The following is a 25346-nucleotide window of genomic DNA, read 5'->3' as shown; positions in this document are numbered from 1 at the left end:
AGGAATTTCTGACTTCCAGCCTTGCTTCTCAATCCTTCTTAAAAAACCTTAATCCTACTCCCAACATCACCACTGCTGAAGCCCAAGCTATCCGTGATCTGAAGGCTGACCGATCCATCGTCATTCTTCCGGCAGACAAGGGTTCCACAATCGTGGTACTTGATCGTCGGGAGTATGTGGCTGAGGGACTGCGTCAGCTTTCAGAAGACAACACCACATACAAAGTTTGCCAAGGTAATCCCATTCCTGATGTCCAGGCGGAGCTTCAAGGAATCCTCAGAACCTTAGGCCCCCTACAAAACCTTTCACCTGACTCCATCGACCTCCTGACCCCACGGACACCCCGCACCCCTACCTTCTTCCTAAAATTCACAAGCCCAATCATCCTGGCCACCCCATTGTAGCTGGCTACCAAGCCCCCACAGAACGTATCTCTGCCTACGTAGATCAACACCTTCAACCCATTACATGCAGTCTCCCATCCTTCATCAAAGACACCAACCACTTTCTCGAACGCCTGGAATCCTTACCCAATTTGTTACCCTCGGAAACCATCCTTGTAACCATTGATGCCACTTCCTTATACACAAATATTCCGCACGTCCAGGGCCTCGCTGCGATGGAGCACTTCCTTTCACGCCGATCACCTGCCACCCTACCTAAAACCTCTTTCCTCATTACCTTAGCCAGCTTCATCCTGACCCACAACTTCTTCACTTTTGAAGGCCAGACATACCAACAATTAAAGGGAACAGCCATGGGTACCAGAATGGCCCCCTCGTACGCCAACCTATTCATGGGTTACAGGACTGGAGTAGGTGGTGGTGGGAGGGTGCATTGGACAGGTTTTACACCGGGGGCGGTTACAAGGGTAGGAGCCAGAGGGTAAGGAAGGTGGTTTGGGGATTTCATAGGGATGAACTAAGAGGTTACGAAGGTTAGGTGGATGGCGGAAAGACACTCTTGGTGGAGTGGGGAGGATTTCATGAAGGATGGATCTCATTTCAGGGCAGGATTTGAGGAAGTCGTATCCCTGCTGGAGAGCCACATTCAGAGTCTGGTCCAGTCCCGGAAAGTATCCTGTCACAAGTGGGGCACTTTTGTGGTTCTTCTGTGGGAGGTTCTGGGTTTGAGGGGACGAGGAAGTGGCTCTGGTTATTTGCTTCTGTACCAGGTTGGGAGGGTAGTTGCGGGATGTGAAAGCTGTTTTCAGGTTCTTGGTGTAATGGTTTAGGGATTCCGGACTGGAGCAGATTCGTTTGCCACGAAGACCTAGGCTGTAGGGAAGGGACCGTTTGATGTGGAATGGGTGGCAGCCGTCATAATGGAGGTACTGTTGCTTGTTGGTGGGTTTGATGTGGACGGACGTGTGAAGCTGGCCATTGGACAGATGGAGGTCAACGTCAAGGAAAGTGGCATGGGATTTGGAGAAGGACCAGGTGAATCTGATGGAACCAAAGGAGTTGAGGTTGGAGAGGAAATTCTGGAGTTCTTCTTCACTGTGAGTCCAGATCATGAAGATGTCATCAATAAATCTGTACCAAACTTTGGGTTGGCAGGCCTGGGTAACCAAGAAGGCTTCCTCTAAGCGACCCATGAATAGGTTGGCGTACGAGGGGGCCATCCTGGTACCCATGGCTGTTCCCTTTAATTGTTGGTATGTCTGGCCTTCAAAAGTGAAGAAGTTGTGCATCAGGATGAAGCTGGCTAAGGTGATGAGGAAAGAGGTTTTAGATAGGGTGGCAGGTGATCGGCGTGAAAGGAAGTGCTCCATTGCAGCGAGGCCCTGGACGTGCGGAATATTTGTGTATAAGGAAGTGGCATCAATGGTTACAAGGATGGTTTCCGGGGGTAACAGACTGGGTAGGGATTCCAGGCGTTTGAGAAAGTGGTTGGTGTCTTTGATGAAGGATGGGAGACTGCATGTAATGGGTTGAAGGTGTTGATCCACGTAGGCAGAGATACGTTCTGTGGGGGCTTGGTAGCCAACTACAATGGGACGGCCGGGATGATTGGGCTTGTGAATTTTAGGAAGAAGGTAGAAGGTAGGGGTGCGGGGTGTTGGTGGGGTCAGGAGGTTGATGGAGTCAGGTGAAAGGTTTTGTAGGGGGCCTAAGGTTCTGAGGTTTCCTTCAAGCTCCACCTGGACATCAGGAATGGGATTACCTTGGCAAACTTTGTATGTAGTGTTGTTTGAAAGCTGATGCAGTCCCTCAGCCACAGACTCCCGACGATCAAGTACCACGGTTGTGGAACCCTTGTCCGCCGGAAGAATGACGATGGATCGGTCAGCCTTCAGACCACGGATAGCCTGGGCTTCAGCAGTGGTGATGTTGGGAGCAGGATTGAGGTTTTTTTAAGAAGGATTGAGAGGCAAGGGTGGAAGTCAGAAATTCCTGGAAAGTTTGGAGAGGGTGATTTTGAGGAAGAGGAGGTGGGTCCCGCTGTGACGGAGGACGGAACTGTTCCAGGCTGGGTTCAATTTGGATAGTGTCTTGGGGAGTTGGACCATTAGGAGTAGGATTAGGATCATTTTTCTTCGTGGCAAAGTGATATTTCCAGCAGAGAGTACGGGTGTAGGACAGTAAATCTTTGACAAGGGCTGTTTGGTTGAATCTGGGAGTGGGGCTGAAGGTGAGGCCTTTGGATAGGACAAAGGTTTCGGATTGGGAGAGAGGTTTGGAGGAAAGGTTAACTACTGAATTAGGGTGTTGTGGTTCCAGATTGTGTTGATTGGAATTTTGAGGTTTTGGGGGGAGTGGAGCTGGAAGTGGGAGATTGAGTAGATGGGAGAGACTGGGTCTGTGTGCAATGAGAGGAGGTTGAGGTTTGCTGGAAAGGTTGTGAAGGGTGAGTGAGTTGCCTTTCCGGAGGTGGGAAACCAGGAGATTGGATAGTTTTTTGAGGTGGAGGGTGGCATGCTGTTCTAATTTGCGATTGGCCTGTAGGAGGATGCTCTGAACAGCCGGTGTGGATGTGGGAGAGGAAAGATTGAGGACTTTTAATAAGGATAGGAGTTGACGGGTGTGTTCATTGGCTGAGTTGATGTGTAGGTGAAGGATTAGGTGGGTGAGGGCAATGGATTGTTCAGTTTGGAACTGGTATAGGGAGTGATGGAAAGAAGGATTACAGCCAGAGATGGGAACTGTGTGAGGCCTTTGGGGGTAATGCCAAATGTCAGACAAGCCTGAGAAAATAAAATACAGGAGTGTAATCTGGCTAGGGCGAAGACATGTTTGCGGAGGGAATGTAAATAAAACTTAATGGGATCGTTGTGGGGATGTTGTGAGGGTGACATGGTATAGAAGGTGGAAAGTGTAACATGAGGCTGAAATGAAAATGAAAATAAAAATATATGGCGAGAGATAAGGTGAACTAGAAAGCAACTGGAGATCTGGTGTGAAAAAAGGCGAAAAGGTGTTGGTTATAGCTGGGCTATGTTGATCCTGTGGCGAACTTGGGTTGGTAGACAACGATGTGCACAAAGGTTATGTGGTTGTGTTGCCGCCAAAACACGTTAAAGGGTGGAGCAATTCGGGAAAATTTTGAAAAAATGTATTAAAAGGAGTGGTTTTGTGGTGGCAGATTGTGAAAATGAGGCTAACAATTGTCTGACGAAGAAATAATGACGTTAAAACCTGTGGGAAGCGGCTAAAAAAGATCAGTGATGTGGGAAAAACGAAAATGGAAAAAAAGCGAAAGTTATTGGAACTAGCCGAAATGGCTGTTTATTATCTGAAAGGAACTGTTTGTGAACTTGAAACCGTGGATTTTGTAGCAGCAGTATTGTTGAAAGCGGAAGAAAAAAAATTTTTTTGGTTATGGTTTGGAAGTGGGTTACGTATTATTGAGTATATATAGGCGGGATAAAATTGTATGGTAGATTCGGTAAAGAGGAGAAGGTGAATACAAAGTGAAACTACTTGCAAAAACAGAAAGGGAAAGTAAGACGACGGGAAAGGTTTCGAAATGCAACAGTGACAATAACAAACGGAATTGTTGGGTTCAAATTAGTGATATGAATACCCCTAAGGTAAGTCTTTCCGCTCCCGGGATTGGAATGACTCCTTACCCTCTCCCTTAAAACCCACATCCTTTCGTCTTTCCCTCTTTCCTGATGAGGCAACAGTTTGTTGCGAAAGCTTGAATTTCATGTGTATGTTTGTGTGTCTATCGACCTGCCAGCACTTTCGTTCGGCAAGTCACATCATCTGTGTTTTTAGATATATTTTTCCCACGTGGAATGTTTCCCTCTATTATATTCATATCATTAATTTGAACCCAACAATTACGTTTGTTATTGTCACTGTTGCATTTCGAAACCTTTCCTGTCATCTTATTTTCTCTTTTTGCTTTTGCAAGTAGTTTCACTTTGTATTCACCTTCTCCTCTTTACCGAATCTACCATACAATTTTATCCCGCCTATACATACTCAATAATACGTAACCCACTTCCAAACCATATCCGCTTTCAACAATACTGCTGCTTATAATCTCCTAGGAGAGGAAATGAACGTAGAAAAATAGCAAATATTGAGGTTGAGAATCATTTCAATGTACCTTAAACCCTTGTAAAGGTACCTGCTCATGAACAGGTAGCATTTTTATACCATACTTTTAGAGTGCATGCCTCTTTCATCTGTAATGCTTCGGATGCCTCCACTGTATGACATTAGATGAAGGGCAGCTTAAATCATATTTATTTATCTACAATAGCTTAATCACTACAACAATTTGTTTATGCTGTGAATTTTGGAGACATGTTTGGGTTTCTATACCAATATATGGGACATCATGCATCTAATATCACTCAAACTGTCAGGTCTCTCGTTCATATGACTCATTTTATAATTTGAAGTATGCCTGTAGAATTAAAAAAATTGTTTCATCTAATCATTATTTTCCTTAAGAATGACCATCAATAATAATGATGTATTGTATACTCCAGACTACTTAATGTGGGGCATAATACAATTCCATGAATACTGAGAGAAACCGAACATAGTTTGAGTTATATTAGATATATGGAGTCCCAAGTAACAGCACTGAAAACTAAATGTGTTTCTCCAAAATTCGCTGCATAAACAAGTTGCTGTAGAAATTGAACTATTACAGATAAATAAATACAATTTATACTACTGTTTAACCTAATGCCATTTCGTGATTGAATCAAACAGTGACATACTAAGTGTTAAATATGAAGAGTAACGCACTCTCAAATTACATGATGAAAATACTATCTTTTGGTGAGCAGGTCATCTTAAATGCAACCCACCAGCAAAAAAAGATGTTAACAGGTGTTAAGTAAAAGACCTTCATAATAGCAAACCCATATTCTAAAATAAAATAATAAATAGTATATTAAACAATCCTCATTCAGCCACAGCTACAAGACCTAGATGTTGGCATCGCCATGTTCAATGAGGGGGTGGGGCTGGGAAGGGGGTGGGATGACATCTAGGTAGGCACCTTGACATAGGACAAGGATTAATGTACAAGTCTTTAAAACAGGAACTCAGAGAGAGGAAAGCGTATGATGCAAAGCAGACGGGTAAAAAAGGCAGTCCAGAAGTTAAGTGCCAGCTGTTAAATAGAGAATGCTGTTTTGAGAATAGAAAAGTCGTTACAGGGTAGTCAGATACTCATGCTGTTTGGGCTAATACACCTCAATGTTAATTGATTAGGTGGATCCTATCAAGGGAGGACCTATGCCATAATGGGAGTAAAAGGAGATGAAGGAACAATATTGCTGTAACAATTTAGGATTGTTCTGGAAGCATTTTTCTGCATTTAACAGTGTGTTTAACAATCTCACAATGGCGTGATGTGACAATTATTCAAAGCCTTATTCAAAGATAAGAAGAATTTAACTAGATAGTGCAGCTCCTTGAAGTTATGTAATAGTTCACTAAATGAATAAACAAGGAAGCGCATGCCTGAGCTTCACTGTCTGCATAAGGCATAGGGGAAATGAATATTGGGTAAGGAGCAACAAAGAGCTGTGCATTCCTCAACAGAACGATTTCTGGTTATGGACGTAACGTCATGCATGTAATACTTAATCAGTTACAACCTACCATAACCATGAGTAGCTGTTAAATCCTATAAAGTGTCAAAGAAAAGCACAAATTTGTGAATGTACTTAGGCATGTTGGAATGAAAATATCCTGGCTCAGTAGCTACCCATCTAGATTAAGTGCTAGTAATGGGGAATTTCATAGAGTTTTGATTAAAGTGCTGAATAACATGGTTGGGATTGTAAATGATCTTAAGGGAGGGCTTTCACTTTAATGCAATTACTCATTTTTGTAGTTTCTGTGGGCTAGTGACTTTAAGGGGGGATGTATGCGAAAGTGACCAAATTTGTGAAAAATTTTTTACTTGATCTGCATTTATTACATGGTACTGAAATTTCAATTCCTGAATATTATGCTCCAATTCCACTCCTAAGTGCGATAAAAATAATAACTAACAAAAGCTTGCATGGGACCACGACCCTTTGTTGTTCTGTTTTTCCTCTTATTATTTATTGCTGCTGTGTTTTCTTGCAGTTTTATGCAGTCACAAAGTGGGGAATATTTTGGTGTTTAGCAAATAAAGAACTTCTACAAAAGCATGTGCATGAAAAAACTCAAAATCCTAAAGAAAGTTACAGCTCTCCGATAGGAAAACATGCTCCAAGATAACATTTCTTTCCACAAGTGTTGATGAAGTTACAGCGTATGATGCTTGTTTAATTTTTAACTGTACTAATCATGGCTGACTATGGACTCTACGGGGCTAGGACCTGATCCAGGAGTTTTCACAGTGTCGATATTGAAAGAAATCAATATCAGGAGAATTAATGCAGCTGACAATACTGTTACTCAATTTGAAAATCAGGCTAACCTAAGATGACATGCAAAGAAAAGACTGCTTGAGGATGAAGAGGAGAATTCATATGGTTTGCACTAGTTCACCCAGGCAACGTAAGGTCCACTACACACACTGTCAAATCTTTGATTCATGTTTCCCACAACTTACATTTTGGCAGCTTTATGTACCTTTTCCTCACAAAACACTGACATCATAGTCCTTAAATTTGGCATGCAATTAGTCAATACTACAGCGAAATAATCTGTGCAACGAATTCTCATTTACTACAGTAATAAAGCATTTACGAATGAGAAAAGCCCTACGATTGGCACATTTCTTTCACATAAATTTGGAGAATTGTAAAAACCTAGCAAAGGAAGAAATCAGTATTCTGCTCCACAGATAATTGTAACAATGGTAAGCCGAACTTTGTACAAAAATACTCAAATTTTGTTCCGACAGATTTTAAAAAAAAAAGGGGGGGGGGGGGCATTTACACTCACCTAGTTGAAAAAATTTCAGTTGTTTATAACTACAAATATATAATTACAATGAGCATGAAAAAGTATGTGTGTATCCATATAAAGTTTCTTAATAACTGTGCCAAATTTAGTTACATTGCCTTAAAACTTTGTAAGGTTTTCTTCAAAGTATTGCAACTTGGCAAAGTATTAAAAGAAAATGGATAACACGATAAGTTTTCTATACCGAAGAGTCTCTTACCTGTTTTATAAACAGTCTGCAGTTGAACCTGCAATGTACTCTGTGGACAATCTTGTGTGTGTGTGTGTGTGTGTGTGTGTGTGTGTGTGTGTGTGTAGTGAAACTTAAAAGAGAATCATATTCTATGAGGACCGTTAGTGTGAAAATAGAATTTTTCTTACCAGACTGCAAGCCCATGTACACGTAAGAGCTTGAAACAAAGCTAAGGTGGTTAAATATTGTTTAAAACTTGTTGTTGTTGTTATGGTCTTCAGTCCTGAGACTGGTTTGATGCAGCTCTCCATGCTACTCGATCCTGTGCAAGCTTCTTCATCTCCCAGTACCTACTGCAACCTACATCCTTCTGAATCTGCTTAGTGTATTCATCTCTTGGTCTCCCTCTACGATTTTTACCCTCCACGCTGCCCTCCAATGCTAAATTGGTGATCCCTTGATGCCTCAGAACATGTCCTACCAACCGAGCCCTTCTTCTAGTTAAGTTGTGCCACAAACTTCTCTTCTCCCCAATCCTATTCAATACTTCATCATTAGTTATGTGATCTACCCATCTAATCTTCAGCTTTCTTCTGTAGCACCACATTTCGAAAGCTTCTTTTCTCTTCTTGTCTAAATTATGTATCATCCGTGTTTCATTTGCATACATGGCTACACTCCATACAAATACTTTCAGAAACGACTTCCTGACACTTAAATCAATACTCCGTGTTAACAAATTTCTCTTCTTCAGAAACGCTTTCCTTGCCATTGCCAGTCTACATTTTATATCCTCTCTACTTGGACCATCATCAGTTATTTTGCTCCCCAAATAGCAAAACTCCTTTACTACTTTAAGTGTCCCATTTCCTAATCTAATTCCCTCAGCATCACCCGACTTAATTCGACTACATTCCATGATCCTCGTTATGCTTTTGTTGATGTTCATCTTATACCCTCCTTTCAAGACACTGTTCATTCCGTTGAACTGCTCTTCCAAGTGCTTTGCTGTCTCTGACAGAATTACAATGTCATCGGCAAACCTCAAAGTTTTTATTTCTTCACCATGGATTTTAATATCTACTCCGAATTTTTCTTTTGTTTCAGTCACTGCTTGCTCAATATACAGATTGAATAACACCAGGGATAGGCTACAACCCTGTCTCACTGCCTTCCCAACCACTGCTGCTCTTTCATGTACCTCGATTCTTATAACTGCCATCTGGTTTCTGTACAAATTGTAAATAGCCTTTCGCTCCCTGTATTTTGCCCCTGCCACCTTCAGAATTTGAAAGAGTATTCCAGTCAACATTGTCAAAAGCTTTCTCTAAGTCTACAAATGCTAGAAACGTAGGTTTGTCTTTCCTTAATCTACTTTCTAAGCTAAGTCGTAGGGTCAGTATTGCCTCACGTGTTTCAATATTTCTACGGAATCCAAACTGATCTTCCTCGAGGTCAGCTTCTACCAGTTTTTCCAATCGTCTGTACAGAATTCGCATTAGTATTTTGCATCCGTGACTTATTAAACTGACTGTTCGGTAATTTTCACATCTGTCAGCACCTGCTTTCTTTGGGATTGGAATTATTATATTCTTCTTGAAGTCTGAGGGTATCTCGCCTGTCTCATACATCTTGCTCACCAGATGGTAGAGTTTTGTCAGGACTGGCTCCACCAAGGCTGTCAGTAGTTCTAATGGAATGTTGTCTACTCCCGGGGCCTTGTTTCGACTCAGGTCTTTCAGTGCTCTGTCAAACTCTTCACGCAGTATCGTATCTCCCATTTCATCCTCATCTACATCCTCTTCCATTTCCATAATATTGTCCTCAAGTACATTGCCCTTGTATAGGCCCTCTATATACTCCCTCCAACTTTCTGCTTTCCCTTCTTTGCTTACAACTGGGTTTCCATCTGAGCTCTTGATATTCATACAAGTGGTTCTCTTTTCTCCAAAGGTCTCTTTAATTTTCCTGTAGGCATTATCTATCTTACCCCTAGTGAGATAAGCCTCTACATCCTTACATTTGTCCTCTAGCCATCCCTGCTTAGCCATTTTGCACTTCCTGTCGATCTCTTTCTTGAGACTATTGTATTCCTTTTTGCCTGCTTCATTTCCTGCATTTTTATATTTTCTCCTTTCATCAATTAAATTCAGTATTTCTTCTGTTACCCAAGGACTTCTACTAGCCCTCCGCTTTTTACCTACTTCATCCTCTGCTGCCTTCACTACTTCATCTCTCAAAGCTACCCATTCTTCTTCTACTGTATTTCTTTCCCCCATTCCTGTCAATTGTTCCCTTATGCTCTCCCTGAAACTCTGTACAACCTCTGGTTTAGTCAGTTTACCCACGTACCATCTTAAATTCCCATCTTTTTGCAGTTTCTTCAGTTTTAATCTACAGTTCATAACCAATGGATTGTGATCAGAGTCCACATCTGCCCCTGGAAATGTCTTAAAATTTAAAACCTGGTTCCTAAATCTCTGTCTTACCATTATATAATCTATCTGATACCTTCTGGTATCTCCAGGATTCTTCCAGGTATACAACCTTCTTTTATGATTCTTGAACCAAGTGTTAGCTATGATTAAGTTGTGCTCTGTGCAAAATTCTATCAGGCGGCTTCCTCTTTCATTTCTTTGCCCCAATCCATATTCACCTACTACGTTTCCTTCTCTCCCTTTTCCTACTACCGAATTCCAATCACCCATGACTATTAAATTTTCGTCTCCCTTCACTATCTGAATAATTTCTTTTATTTCATCATACATTTCTTCAATTTCTTCGTCATCTGCAGAGCTAGTTGGCATATAAACTTGTACTACTGTAGTAGGCGTGGGCTTCGTGTCTATCTTGGCCACAATAATGCGTTCACTACGCTGTTTGTAGTAGCTTACCCGCACTCCTATTTTTTTATTCATTATTAAACCGACTCCTGCATTACCCCTATTTCATTTTGTATTTATAACCCTGTATTCACCTGACTAGAAGTCTTGTTCCTGCTGCCAACGAACTTCACTAATTCCCACTGTATCTAACTTTGACCGTATTTACTCGAATCTAAGCCGCACTCGAATCTAAGCCGCACCTGAAAAATGAGACTCGAAATAAAGGGAAAAAAATTCTCGAATCTAAGCCGCACCTGAAAATTCAAGGGGAGAAAAAAGTTTTAGGCCGCACCTCCAAATCGAAACAAAGTTGGTCCATTGTAATATGAGACACAATTTAGGTCGAATGAATGACGATGCAGCTACAGTAGTTTGGTTCGAGTCGTAAGCTTAGCAGTTAAGCTTTACCAGGTAGCCATTGCTATGCGTCAGGCGCTCCATCCGTATTTATACGGGTACCCTTCCTTTTTCACGCGCTTCGTCTGGTTTGAATCGATTGCTTATTTTGCTTTGATCTGATAAGTGCCCTTTTCTTTGTTATAGGTGTTTACGCCACTCTCAGCTGAAAATGCGTTACTGTACTGCGTCATGCATTGTTAGTCGCATTCTGATAGTTCGTGTTTACGGCCTGTCGCCGCTCGCGGCATGGCTTGCTTTTGTGCGCGCTACCGCCGCTTACAATAATAAAAAAGAGAGGAATTGTCTCATAACCGAAACAACGGCAAGAGACTGCTATTTGTTGTTACTTACACTGCTGCTTTATTTGATAATGATCAACAAGAACCAAATAATAGACTGCGTATGATAGAACATAGTTCTGAACGAGAGTTAGTCGAAAATTTTTCTCCGTTTGAAAACCTTTGCGGCCGCTTCTTTAGTACATCAAATTCTGCACAGAAATTAGAGTCACCTTAGATTTAAAAATCTTGTCAGTTGCCATACTTCATTTCTGACTGTGTCACTATTAGGCATAAGAATAATACGAATATAAACATGAAACGATACGTATATTCTTCCGCGTTTCCTGTTGTCTCACTCTAGTGTCGTAGTTTATTAGGCAGACAGGATTTAAATGAGATAGCAGCAAACACGAAAGAATACATGGCAAAATGTTTATATTCGTATTCTTTCTTATAGTGAAGAGAATACCGCATGTGATTCACATTTCATCAGGTTCCTATTAGCAACCATCTCTTCTCACAGGTAGGAAAAAATTCAGAACGTAGAGTTGGCCATATTGACAAACATCCCAAACAGTCTTGCCAGTCTCGGATTTTCGTATTACAATGAAATTCTGCTACATTCGAAGATGAACAATACGGAATTTGTATTTACTTCGTTGAATAATGTATGAAAATGCAGTGGTCGAAACTCGGGGCGGAGAAAAAAAGCTCGTCTTCCACCTTTTTTTTAAAAAAAAAAAAAAATTATTAACAGACGCAGAGGTTTTGGCGCCAGTATTTATTTTTGTGCCTACAAAGCATGCCTGTGTAGCGCTACATATATTCGACGGCAGAAGTTAGCTGTGGCGGCACCTACCAACATTTTTCAGAACTTCCTTCTAAGCCGCAGGCGGTTTTTTGGATTACAAAAACCGGAAAAAAAGTGCGGCTTAGATTCGAGTAAATACAGTATCCATTTCCCTTTTTAAATTTTCTAACCTACCTGCCCGATTAAGAGATCTGACATTCCACGCTCCGATCCGTAGAACGCCAGTTTTCTTTCTCCTGATAACGACGTCCTCTTGAGTAGTCCCCGCCCGGAGATCCGAATGGGGGACTATTTGACCTCCGGAATATTTTACCCAAGAGGACGCCATCATCATTTAATCATACAGTAAAGCTGCATGCCCTCGGGAAAAATTACGGCCGTAGTTTCCCCTTGCTTTCAGCCGTTCGCAGTACCAGCACAGCATGGCTGTTTTGGTTAGTGTTACAAGGCCAGATCAGTCAATCATTCAGACTGTTGCCCCTGCAACTACAGAAAAGGCTGCTGCCCCTCTTCAGGAACCACACGTTTGTCTAGCCTCTCAACAGATACCTCTCCGTTGTGGTTGCACCTACGGTACGGCTATCTGTATCGCTGAGGCACACAGGCGTCCCCACCAACGGCAAGGTCCTTGGTTCTTGGGGGGGGGGGGGGGGGGGGGGGGGGGGTTTAAATCTTAGACAGACTAAATTTATTGTATAGTAAGGTGTTATGAACTGCAGCATTTGTTTAGGATGGAAGACATAATAGGGGTGAAAAAACTAGTTATGAGTTGATAAATAGTTGATGCTGATTTATTTTATATGTAGGATAAGATCATCGTAACATCATCCATCTAAGGGGAGGGCCTTTGGCTTAAAGCTGTTTGTTATATTTTGCTCTTTCAATCTGATGAATGATGTCCGCGACTTTTAAAAGGATTGTTCTTTTTAGTTCAGTACACATTTGAGACTCGCGTTCTGTGAACACAATTTTTGTTTTCTTTGTACATGTATTATGCAAAATGGAATGGTGATATTACAGCACAATGTGGCACTTGCTGCAGTGAGTGATTACTCCATCCACTTACATCACACCTAGAAGATAAGGTCTGGTCCCATGGAACTGCCAGGAGTTGAAGACTTTGCTGTTGATATCTTTATGAAGAATATTTAATCACTGGTTGATAGCCCAGATATGTGAGAGACAGGCTAGGACTATATAACTTGGGATTGTAAACAGCTGTAAAAGTGCAATGTATGAATTTGTAACATGAGTTTAATACACATATTACAAACAAGACGAGTCCAAAATTATTCAGTAGTGGCTGGACTTTGAGGTAACTCTTCAGGCTGGCCCACGCATTGCAACAGAGGAAAAGAAGCCTGAAGACAAGAACCTAGTGATAGTACTTCTGCAGATGTTTGCAAGTGCAAGAAGGTGAAATTTATGAACTACGGCAGGTGTAAAATATACTGTACGTGCAAACGGACCTTTACAGACACAGTTGCGTCACAGAGTGTAATGCCATGGACAAGTCAGTAACAGTCCTTTACTCAACAGCAGAATGACACCTCTTAAAGACTAGGCCCGAGTAGGTTTAATAAAAAATTTACTGCTGACTCTCAAAAAACAAATCAAAATAGCAAAATGAAACATACATCAGCTGCTTTACCGTATTTACTCGAATCTAAGCCACACTCGAACCTAAGCCGCACCTGAAAAATGAGACTCGAAATAAAGGAAAAAAAAAAATTCCCGAATCTAAGCCGCACGTAAAATTTGAGACTCTAAATTTAAAGGGAGAGAAAAGTTTTAAACCGCACCTCCAAATCGAAACAAAGTTGGTCCATTGTAACACGAGACACAATTTAGGTCGAATGAAAGACGATACAGCTACAGTAGTTTGGTTCGAGTCGTAAGCTTAGCAGTTAGGCTTTACCAGGTAGCCATTGCTATGCGTCAGGCGCTCCGTCCGTATTTATACGGGTACCCTTCCTTTTTCACGTAACTCGTCTGGTTTGAAACGATTGCTTATTTTGCTTTGATCTGATAAGTGCTGTTTTCTTTGTTATAGGTGTTTACGTAACTCTAAGCTGAAAATGTATTACTGTACAGTGTCATGCATTGTTTGTTGCATTCTGATAGTACGTGTTTACGTCCTGTAGCCGCTCGCGGCACGGCTTGCTTTTGTGCACGCTACCGCCGCTTACAATAAAAAAAAAAAAAAAAAAAGAGAGGAATCGTCTAATTAGCGAAACAATGGCAAGAGACTGCTATTTGTTCTTACTTACACTGCTGCTTTATTTGATAATGATTAACAAGAATCAAATAATAGACTGTGTATGATAGAAGATGTTCTGAACGAGAGTTAGGCGAACATTTTTCTTCATTTGAAAATCTTTGCGGCCGCTTCTTTAGTACATCAAATTGTGCACAGAAATTAGAGTCATCTTAGATTTAAAAATCTAGTCAGTTGGCGTGCTTCATTTCTGACTGTATCACTATTAGGTATAAAAATAATACGAATATAAACATGACACGATATGTATATTCTTCCGCGTTTGCTGTTGTCTCACTCTAGTTTCGTAGTTCATTAGGCAAACAGGATTTAAATGAGATAGCAGCAAACACGAAAGAATACATGGCAAAATGTTTATATTCGTATTCTTTCTTATGGTGAAGAGAATACTGCATGTGATACACATTTTGTCAGGTTCCTATTAGCAACCATCTCTTTTTTTTTATTTATTTACTGACGCAGAGGTTTTGGCGCCAGTATTTATCTTTGTGCCTACAAAGCATGCCTGTGTAGTGCTACATATATTCGATGGCAGAAGTTAGTTGTGGCGGCACCTACCAACATTTTTCAGAACTTCCGCTTGCTTTGCACTCGATTCTAAGCCGCAGGCGGTTTTTTTTTTATTACAAAAACCGGAAAAAAAGTGCAGCTTAGATTCGAGTAAATACGGTACTTGCACATCAATACAAATGTAGTAGAGTACTGCAACTTTGACCTTCAAAGGCAGACTGCAACAGTCTTTAAACCAACAGTGTGGGGAAACCATCATCAACCTACATTCCAGAACATTATTTAATGAAAATACACAAACAATTGATTCCAAATACCAGTAACTTGGAAGCTGTTTGGAAAGACAGTAACATAATTCACTTAGCAGTCAGATACTCAGCTGTGTTGCCGTCTGATTTTTTAAGTTTAATTGGTTTGTACACTATTATTATTTCCTGATATATGCTTGAACTTTCTAAAAACATATAGAAATTTGTGATAGTGCACATCCAGAAATACTTTATGTGTGGTGTGAAGGAAAAATAAGTAGATGTGACACATACTGCATCAAATATGACTGTTTTCGATGTTTCTGTAAGTGCTTGTTAAATGCAAAATATAGTATGATATAGTGGTAACCAAGAGATATTGTCATCATTTCTAGACTCATATAAATCAAGTATTTCAGATGGACAAACATTAACATGCCTTTATTGATTGTACATAAACCACTGCATGCCCTTACTGTTTATTTCACACTACAAAACATTTACTTACAAAATGAGTTGCACAGGCAGTGAGTAAATGACTTTTATATAAAAAAAAAAACATAGGTGTCTATCAATAAGGCCTATGTCTTCTGTCATAATAGTGATCCTGTCTAGGATGCTGGTAACCACCTTGAGATTGCCATCTCTCACTACGCCATGATGGATTCCTGCGATGTCCACTTCCTTCTCGAGCAGGCCAGTCATAATTACGCCTAGGTTTGTTATACCACGGATCAACTATTGGAGGTGACATTCTTGTCTGTTGTACTTTACAATATTCTTCATCAGTTTCTGTAAATCTATTTGAGAATTCTGTCTCGCACATTTCAATAAACTGTCTCTGCTCCTCTGTCAACACATCTTCTGATGAATTGCTAACACTATTATCATTATTTTCTGAATCCATGACTGCTTCCACTTGCTGTTTCTTCAACCTGTACAACTAACTTTACACTGTTGAAAACCAGAGAAGAAAAACACTGTAGATATGGGGAACTTTGTGATATTTTCGTATTGTTTTCTAGAACTACTCCACAATCTTCACCAAGATGACTTTGGTAAAATAAGGGAATCTGCAACTAAAGAAAAGAAAATTTCAAGACTTTTAAGAATCAAAGTATGACATTTATGTTGTGTAATCTGAGTTCAATGAGACAGAGATTTACATTCTTTGGATATTTTTATTGCAAGATAGTGTCTCTAATATTACCATAAAGATAATCTATGGATGAGTAAACTACGACTATGATCAATACAAGTAAGCACTATTAAAAACTGAAATTTAACTTTTGAATGTATTCAAAACAAAACTGCACATCTCATTTTGATTATGTATGCTGCATGAACACAATATGAAAACAGTTAAAATACAATAAAACCACTCAACAAAGTTTACATGATTCACACACAACTTCCGTCCCTTAGGTGGCCTGAACAACTGAGGCATCGGGAAGGGCATCCAGCCATGAAGTTAAATAATGAACTAAAATTTGCCATTTCTTGAAGAAATGGACCCTAAACCATATGGGATAAACAAGAGAAAACAAATAAGACAAACATACCTAAGCAGCAAAAGTGGAATGCTGAATTACTTTTGTGAAATAGAAAAACTTAATCTGAGAACAGACAGAGATGACTCACCAGCTTAAATTTAAAAAAAAAAGATCACTTATGCAGCAGGCAGGAGCGTATAAATGGGTTTTGAGTAATAAAACAGTAAGGCATTGTTAGCCACCTAATGCAAAAGGGGTGCTTCATGGTTTTTGCTATTTATAGTGCTAATAACTGATGCTGCTGTGTGCATCTTTGGCATGTTCGTGTAGATTATATCACAAATCCAGATGTGCAAAATCTGTATATGCTACTTCATCTTTATTTTTCACTGACTATATCAAAAGTTATGCACAGAGAAATATTATGTATTTCTGGACACTGAGTGCTGCAAAAACCTAGTTCATCCTATATTATCAGTTGTAAACTAAAGCTATGCTTTTAAAAATTCTGACTGTAGTATACTCATTCAGACAATCATTCCCTCCTAATTTCTGTGTATATCTACATGATTTAACGTATAGATTTGAGAATTTGTGAGACCTTAAAAGCTGACACTCAACGTCCGTTTGGTGGTGGTGGAGGAGGAGGAGGAGGAGGTGGAGGAGGATGAGCATGCGGGAGACAATAGCGACTTCAAGGGACAGCAGAGGCATCAGCAACAACAGTGTCTGTAGGTATATTTGAGAATGAACAAGCACAGGGAGTGCAGCAAAGCCCTCCACAAAAACTTGAGGACATGAAAACGTACACTGATGAGTTATTCCACATAACTATCAAGGTTATTGCCACAAAAATGTTCAAGTTAAAATACAAACTCACCCACTGAGCAATATATCACAAGAAAAACTGACCAGGCATATACAACAATTAGAAAAAGAAAATGTTAGTCTTAGGGAGGAAAATAAAAACAAGACAACAAGATGGTCCAGTCACTCACCAGTGTGACAGCCACTGCTCCACTCACTCAAATGCCATCACAAATACAAAGATTGAGACTACTGGAGCCAAAATTTGAAGCGAAATAAAGCAACGTTACGTGAATCACCAACGAAGTGAAGGCTTAAGTGGTAGTGCATGTTGTCCCAGTTACCATGGCAAAAGTGAATTAATTGAGTCAATATACAAACAGAATTTCGAGGAACTACAGATAGAAAGCAATTCTTAGAAGAAACAAAAGTCAGGTTTAAAACTGGTCCACAAGAGAAGCTGACAGTAAATCCAGCCAGAGCACAGTCAGTTACTCAGAGAAGAATATACATTGGATTTTGATCAACAGCTGTCAAGAAATATGTTACATGTACTTAATGCTATAACTGCCATGACTATGAGCACACTGCAAAGCACTGTATCAAAAACAAACTGATATGCTCACGTTGTTGAGAATCTGGAAAAAGGACTGTCAAAATAGCAAGTGAGCTCGAGTGTGCATTCCACATGTGAAAAGTAAGAAATTGCGTAGGATATGAGATAAAGACTGTGCAACATACCAAATGTTCTTATAGTGGAAAATTAAAAGAATGGATTATGGATTTTTAACTATTGGGTAATCTGCTAACAAGCATCACAGGAAACCATCGAGGAACTACAAATGCAACAAGTATTAGGTTGACTGTTGAAGATGACCACTGTCCAGAAAGATAACTATTAAACCCGAGTCCACTGTGCAAATGGATTATAAAATTACCTGTCAGCTTTGTAAGAAACTTAAAACTCCAGCAAAAGAAAGCAAGGTACAGAAAGAGCCAAAATATTTTGGTCCTGCGTGCAGTGTAGAACGAGAAGAGAGACAGCATCAAAAACGGCAAACGTGACTGACCACTTAGACAAGAGCAATAATGAGATGGACAATAAAAAGGCCAATAATAGGGATAACAGAAAGAAAGAGTCGGGTTTCTGGAAATGGCTAAGAAGAAAGGAAAATAAGAAAAGAAAGCATGTCTACCTTTAGACAAGGAAGACTTAAAAGGAGAACACACTCTCAAACTCAGAAAAAGTTGAAAGTGTAATGAATGCAAGGTGACAGCATGATACATGTTATAGTAGTAGAGTGTGATAACATACAATACCTAATAAGAGTATGATTATGAAAATACACAGATCATAAGAGAACTACAGATGACAACAGGAACCACGAAGGGGATGTAAACAGTCATAGACAAACATGATAAATGGAAAGAGTCTAGTTTTACCCATGGCCTGTCTACGAAGTGTGTGAAAACATGTATGATTAGCTAAATTGAAGAATAAGCACGTGTTAACTATAGCAATAAGAAACCTCAACACGCACATTCATTCCTGTCATGGAGGAAGCTGGTCATATTCAGCTCAGTATCAATAACTAGCCTACAAACACAGGAAATACAGACCTCACTTGACATTGTCTATAAGACGAAGCAGAAGACAACTCATAATGAGCATCTGTACAAGCAATAAGTGAAGACACATGGCGAAATTGCATATGATCACAGATTAGAATGGCCCCGTAGCTATGTGCTCACTAAATTCCTGTAGCATTCTTATACAATCAACTCGCACACAATGGCAATAGAACACAGACAAATCACTAAAATTGGCCAGATAAATTCGAGATGCACATTGCTATGGTGATGCAAGAACTTTGAAGTGCTAGAGGAGATAAACTACACGTACCATATATACAGGATCCATATTCCATATTCTGGACATTATACGAGAACTTGGCCTTCATGTCATGAACAGTACTCTATACCCACCCACTTTTCAATAACTCACAAGTAAGGCAACAAATATAGATATCACCCTTGCAAACTCGCAAGTCAGTGTTGGCATTGAAAAGTGGAGAGTCTGTGATGGATTTGCACCAAGTGCCCATAATTTCATTTATTTTACAATTACGGAAGCAGATAATGACTTAGACACTATAATACAATCTTTGCAAAGTGAATGTTTACACAAAGCCGACAAATTGGTGCAAGCGTTGCAGATAGTGCAAGACAAGGCATTTCCAACATTTGTTAGTAAGCAAAAAGGTCTCAAATTCCTTGGAGTCCCAACCTACAATCCTTAAGAATCAGAGCAAAGCAGGCAATAATATATTTCCAGAGACAACTAGAGCAAACAGAATGACAAAGACTGAGTTTCTGTCAATCAGTCAAAAAATACAAAGAGCTATTACAGAGCTGCCAACCTTGAGAAGAGGCTGTCAGTAATCACTTGCAAAAAAAATAATTAAAAAAAATTAAATAAAATAAAATTTTACAAATTTGAAGGCTCATTTAGAAAGAAGATATACTTAATTGATCATACATTTTTTATATTCATATTAAAATTAACCCAAATTATCATTTTCAATAAAGAAAACTTCATCGGTCTCAATGTCATTCACATTTCCAATTAATGTGACCTCAGAACCTGCAGCTGATGGTCTAGCCAAAGTGCATGAAAAACTTCTGCACTGGCACTTGAGAGATTCACAGACAGGTAATAGGCATGAACTAGCAATGACAGCTATCACTGAAACAACTGGTTTTCAGTTTTCCTCAATGCCAGTTCAACTTGACTGTTAAAACTGTTCAAAACAACTGGTTACTGCAACAGCTTATTTTTTTTTATTTATTTAACTCTAGCAATACATGGAGAAATAAGAACCTTTATGGTTACCTTTGGAAATTAAACAAGGAAGGAAATCTTTTACAGAAAAATCCATTGCCTGGTAATGGCCAACGAAAATGGTGGGCAGTCACTTGAAACATGAGTCGGAGAATCAAGAAAATACCTAAGACTAACTGAAGAAAAAATTTGGACTCAAGACAGGACAGATAAACCACCTAGTTACACACAACCTAAATTTCATCACACAACCAGGCAAAAATTTTGACAGATGAAATGGATCTCTAAAGGGATTCTAATAACTGGACTTCAGGAAATAAGTAAAGTTGATCAGGAACTGACAGAATCACAATGTATAAAAAATTTACAAGACATATCAGGAAAAAAAAGAGTAATGCAGGAATGTTCACAATGCAGAATAGGATTTGTGGTCAGTCTCAAAGTAACTTATTCTGTAATACAATTTAATCACAATCTTCCAGACTATCAACACTAACTATAAAAGTTGCAAATAAAATATACACAGTAGTAAATGTCCATGACTCAACTAATGATAAAAATAATAAGAGAGGACACTGAGAAGATTTGGATATATTTTGGGAAATTTTACATTATACAATACAGACATAAATAAAAGTCACGCCAAAATTTTAATTGGAGATTTTGATGCCCAGTTACAAAGGGATGAGAGACAGCAATATAATAGGGAATTGCCCAACACAAAGAACAACAAACACCAATGTCATGAGACGAGGAATTCTGCAGCAACTGTCACATGATCTCAAAGTCAACAAACTTCAAGAGAAAAGCTCAAAACTTCGAAACATCTCGACTGGGAAAACGGACTAACAATTGTATCATGCATCACAGATAAAAATTATCACACGGAAATCTATAATGTGGAAGTTCTGAGAGAGATTCACCCTACTGACAAAAAAATCCAATCTCAGCAAGAAGACAATCCACGATCATCAAAAGTTGACAAATTACAAAGAATATGAAGAACGAACAAGGAATATAAAAGCAACAGATGATTTAGAGGAAACAGTTTCCCAACAGAACTAGCTGAACAAGTAGCCCCAATAAACCCATGGAAGCAACACCAATAGCGGAATGATGAGTGTGATAAAACAGCATAGATAGACCCCAAGCCTGGGTTAAGGTATCAGAGTTATAAAACAGAAAAATCACTCTTGGAATTGGCAAAACAAAGAAAGATAACCCAAGAAATAATAAGAAGGGTTATTCGTCAATACCAGAAAGATATAGGGCCTACTAGTAATGATAAAAACAAATAGTGAGAAAACGAACTCAAGAGATTGCTACAAAATATTTAGTAGTTAACTACAAAGATGTGATCCGCAAACGTTAATGTCAAGCGACAAAATAATAAGATGACCCATATCAATATAAAAAAATATAGAAATTTTAGGAGAAACATTTACCAAATTACTAAATTTGGGTGGTCCCCATGAACTACTTCAAAAAAACGCAGATACCCCTCTCAAACTATCAGCATACAATGTAAACTCACTCACAATCCACGAAGTCTATGAAGTTTTTAAAGTTCTTAAAAACTACGAAGCAAGTGGAAAAGATAAACTGTTTGCAGAACTTTGGAAGTATGCAGCAGAAACAATGAAGGTACCATTACACCAATGCACAGTAAAAACCTGCAATGAAGAACAACAATCACAACACTGGACTACAGCTATGATCTATCCATTACACAAAAAGGGAAACAAATCAAATCCAGACAGCTACTGAGCAAATTCTTTTTCGGATATTAAATATAAAGTCATGTCAAGAATTCTATGCAATCATTCTAAATATAAGTTTGAACTGGAATTAGGAGAATACCGAGGAGGATTCAGGCCCTGGAGAAGATGCCCAGAACAGATAATCCCTGTGGAATTGGTAATGGATTACTACAAAAGAAGACCAGACTACAAATCGCAACCTTTGTAGACTCTGTATCTTCAGATTTTCAATGATGAAGACACTAAGGAATTTCAGACTTACAAATGTTAAATCTAAAGTTCAGTGGAGAAATGGAGAAATATCTGAGCCATTTACAATTGAAGCAGAGTTTAGGCAGGGAAATGATTTATTGTCATCACTTATCAGTTGTTCTCTGGAGTACATGGTGAGGGAATAGCATAAAGAAAATTCTAAAAACATAAGAGTAGGAACCAAGTTAGATCAAATAAACTTAAATTGATTTACTGCACTAGCTAAAAACAGTCAAGCAGACAGAAATCAAATAACAAGCCTATAAGATGTAGCACAAAAAAATAGGACTCTCTATACCATTTGAGAAGACTGAGAAAATGGTAGCAGGTCCAGTAGCAATAAAGCACATAACAGTAAATAACAGCAAAGAAAATGAAAAAATTTAAATACCTAGGAGAAATTATAACATATAGCTTGGACGAGTAACATGCAGAGCCAGAAAAAACTAATAAAATGACAACACCTCAAAAATCAAGGTGACCTGTCAATAAAAAGCCTGTCTGTCAAACCTAAATTAAACATTACAAGATGGTGGTTCAACCAGATGTGACGTATGGAAGTGAAACACTTTTTAAAGCCACTCAGAAAAACAGAATCATCAAAATCCTAAAAACAAGAGAGAAGAAAAGCTAGATCATAGATAAAGGAAATCAGGGAGGATATGAAAGTGCTACAATTAAACTGGGATGTTTTGTCAAACAAAACAGAAAATTTAAAGAAACTGAAAAACATAAGATTTAAACCAAAACAGAAAACACACACAATAAAATGGGTATTTGCAGATATGGAACAACAAAAAAGATCAGAACAAATAAAAAGGTACTGGTCAATTCGAAAAGAAGACTTATTAAAGAAGATTACCAGAAAATGATAGACCGAAGTGGCCCACAGAGGTAGAACTCTAACAAAGATTGATATATTTTTACTCCTTCAATTTCAAGACACGTAGAATCAAAATATTAAATTAAATAGGCAAATAAAAAACAGCTCAGTCCGTCCAATGTTCACGGGTTTTCTCAAAAAGTGATAAGTGGTCAAACTGCGCAAAAAGTCACCAATATTCTCCTATTAACCCAAAATTTCTGAAACTCTGCTCAAAACTCATGTTTCAATAGAGGATCATACCATTATTTGTACCTTTCAAATAGTCGGAACTAACATACAGACAAGCCTTGCACACTGCACGTGCACGCATACCATCTAACAGGCCATGCCACATGGTAACAAGTACATGACTGTCTCAGCAATGCTGTACCAGTTCTTATGCCATGCATTGATTGCTTGTTTCTGTCGGCACTGTTATTAAAATAATGCTTATTGCTTTTCCATTTTCTATGATAATGCAATATTTCAACCCAATCTAAATTTTAAGAAAAAAAAAAAATCACCCCTTTCTTTAAAAAGGTTTATTTAAAAACCATAAATTTTTAGCACTGCTGCTATGGTTCACTGATATTTCATTTTTTCCCAGTTATTAGAAGAAAAATTAAACAGAAAAAACAAATTCCGAAAAATAGCAGTTATTCAAAAATAAAATACTGGTATTGGTTTTGCTCAGTCAGTTTTTCCCATCCCTAGCATGAGTCCCCAGTAGTACACTTTCATGAAAGGGAAACCTACTGAGGATGCGATAAATTAGGCAATGCTTACTGCGAACACCTCAGATGACAAGTATTTTATACGCATAATTTTTGATAAGACTAAGGCGTTGTGAAACACATCACCAAGGGCTCCCTGTGGGGCTCTGTAGTCCAGCTTCTGGGATGTTGGCAGAGAGCTGTTACTGAACCAGCTTCAAAGCACAACAAACATTAGAGGCTGCATCACCTCTCCAGGCTTTCTGCTAATTATAGTATCTGTCAACACAAGGGCTAACTAAATAGAGGGAAAATAGTAAGGTGGTTCTTGAAAGACTAAGTAATTGGTGAACAAAAAAACAAACTAATGATAGCAGGACCCAAAATAATTTATATTGCACAAAAAAGAACATTGCCAATAGAGACCGGATTATATGCATTTGCAAGTTGCAAATTCATTTGTATACTTGGCTCCTTTTCACCGGTTATTGCATATTTTAATTAAAATCTAGTGATGATGTGCATTTTCACTATATGTTAATAATATTTAAAAAATTTAGGTGGGCAGTCTCTAGCTTGATCTAGTCTTGATGTCCCACAGATTGACCGCAATCGCTAACCAAGAGGTCACTGCCTAGCGAAATCATTACAGAAGAGGAACAGGAACAGGCAGACAAGAATCAATGCTCCTGCGCCCATGCCCCCGGTTAATCAGCTCTGCTGTCATATTGTACACATGGCAACAATTAAATTAAACTACGCATGCATTTGGAACAGTACTTAGTTGTTTATGTTTGCAATATACTTGTACACAGCTGAATGTGTTTATGACTTGTAGTATGTAACGTGTCGTGCACCATACTGCCCGAAAAAAGAAATCATTACATTGTTTTAGATTGTTGAGTTTGCAAGAAAAATGTTTCATGCAAAAAGTTTCAAATAGACCAGCATGTCAAGAAAACTCTTTACATTGCAGGAAAGCAGAAGAAAGGACCATGACAACAACTTCTGACAACAGCAAGTTGCAGTAGCAAGGGTTGTCCAAAGGTAACCAAAACGGTGGTTTAACATGGACCTATGTGAAGCATTCATTTCGCAATATACCTCTTCACAAACTTACAAACCTTACCCTCAGATGCTTCCTGTGCAAATATGGCTTAAAACAAAATATACCAGATCAACCAACATTGCATAAAAATTACATACCAACAATTTACATAAATGTTCTGGAGGAAATGCACAATGAACTCAAGAACAGCATTATCTGGATTTCATTTGACAAAACTAGACACACTTGTGACCACTACATTGCAAATTTAATTGTTGGTGCTTTGAAAAAGAAGTCTTCTTCTTCCCATTTAGCAGCCTGCAAAGAACTTGAAAAAGTAAATAATTCTATGATTGCCAGATTTGTGAATGAGGGCATTAGAAAAATATTTCCAGGATCTTCTGCAGATGACAGGGTGTTTGTGTTTATTTCAGATGCTGCACTCTATATGATCAAAGCAGGGAAAGCCCTCAGAGTATTTTATCCCAGTTCGATTCATGTGACGTGCTTTCCTCATGGAGTACATCGCCTTCCTGAAGAAGTATGTTCCACATTTGTGAATGAAAATAAACTGATTTCATCCACAAAGAAAATGTTTCTAAT

The 25346-nt window shown here is 38.9% G+C and overlaps 2 protein-coding genes across 2 annotated transcripts in view; both read right to left on the bottom strand.

Annotated features, from left to right (window-relative positions):
• Window positions 1-15534: 15534 nt before the first annotated feature.
• Window positions 15535-15870, bottom strand: LOC124594391. Its single transcript, XM_047132760.1, has one exon. It carries the CDS (start codon window positions 15868-15870, stop codon window positions 15535-15537), a length of 336 nt encoding a protein of 111 aa, XP_046988716.1.
• A 104-nt stretch (window positions 15871-15974) lies between these two features.
• The window catches only part of LOC124595617, a 49496-nt gene continuing 40124 nt past the window's right edge, over window positions 15975-25346 (bottom strand). Inside the window, exon 5 of the mRNA XM_047134437.1 lies at window positions 15975-16042. Coding sequence (XP_046990393.1) covers window positions 16005-16042 — 38 coding nt within the window. The 3' untranslated portion in view covers window positions 15975-16004. The remainder of the gene's footprint in view (window positions 16043-25346) is intronic.

The sequence above is a fragment of the Schistocerca americana genome, chromosome 2 (assembly GCF_021461395.2).
Source record: "Schistocerca americana isolate TAMUIC-IGC-003095 chromosome 2, iqSchAmer2.1, whole genome shotgun sequence".
Classification (NCBI taxonomy): Eukaryota; Metazoa; Arthropoda; class Insecta; order Orthoptera; family Acrididae; genus Schistocerca; species Schistocerca americana.
Note: the sequence above shows the minus strand (reverse complement) of the source record. Positions and strands in the feature narration are given on the sequence as shown.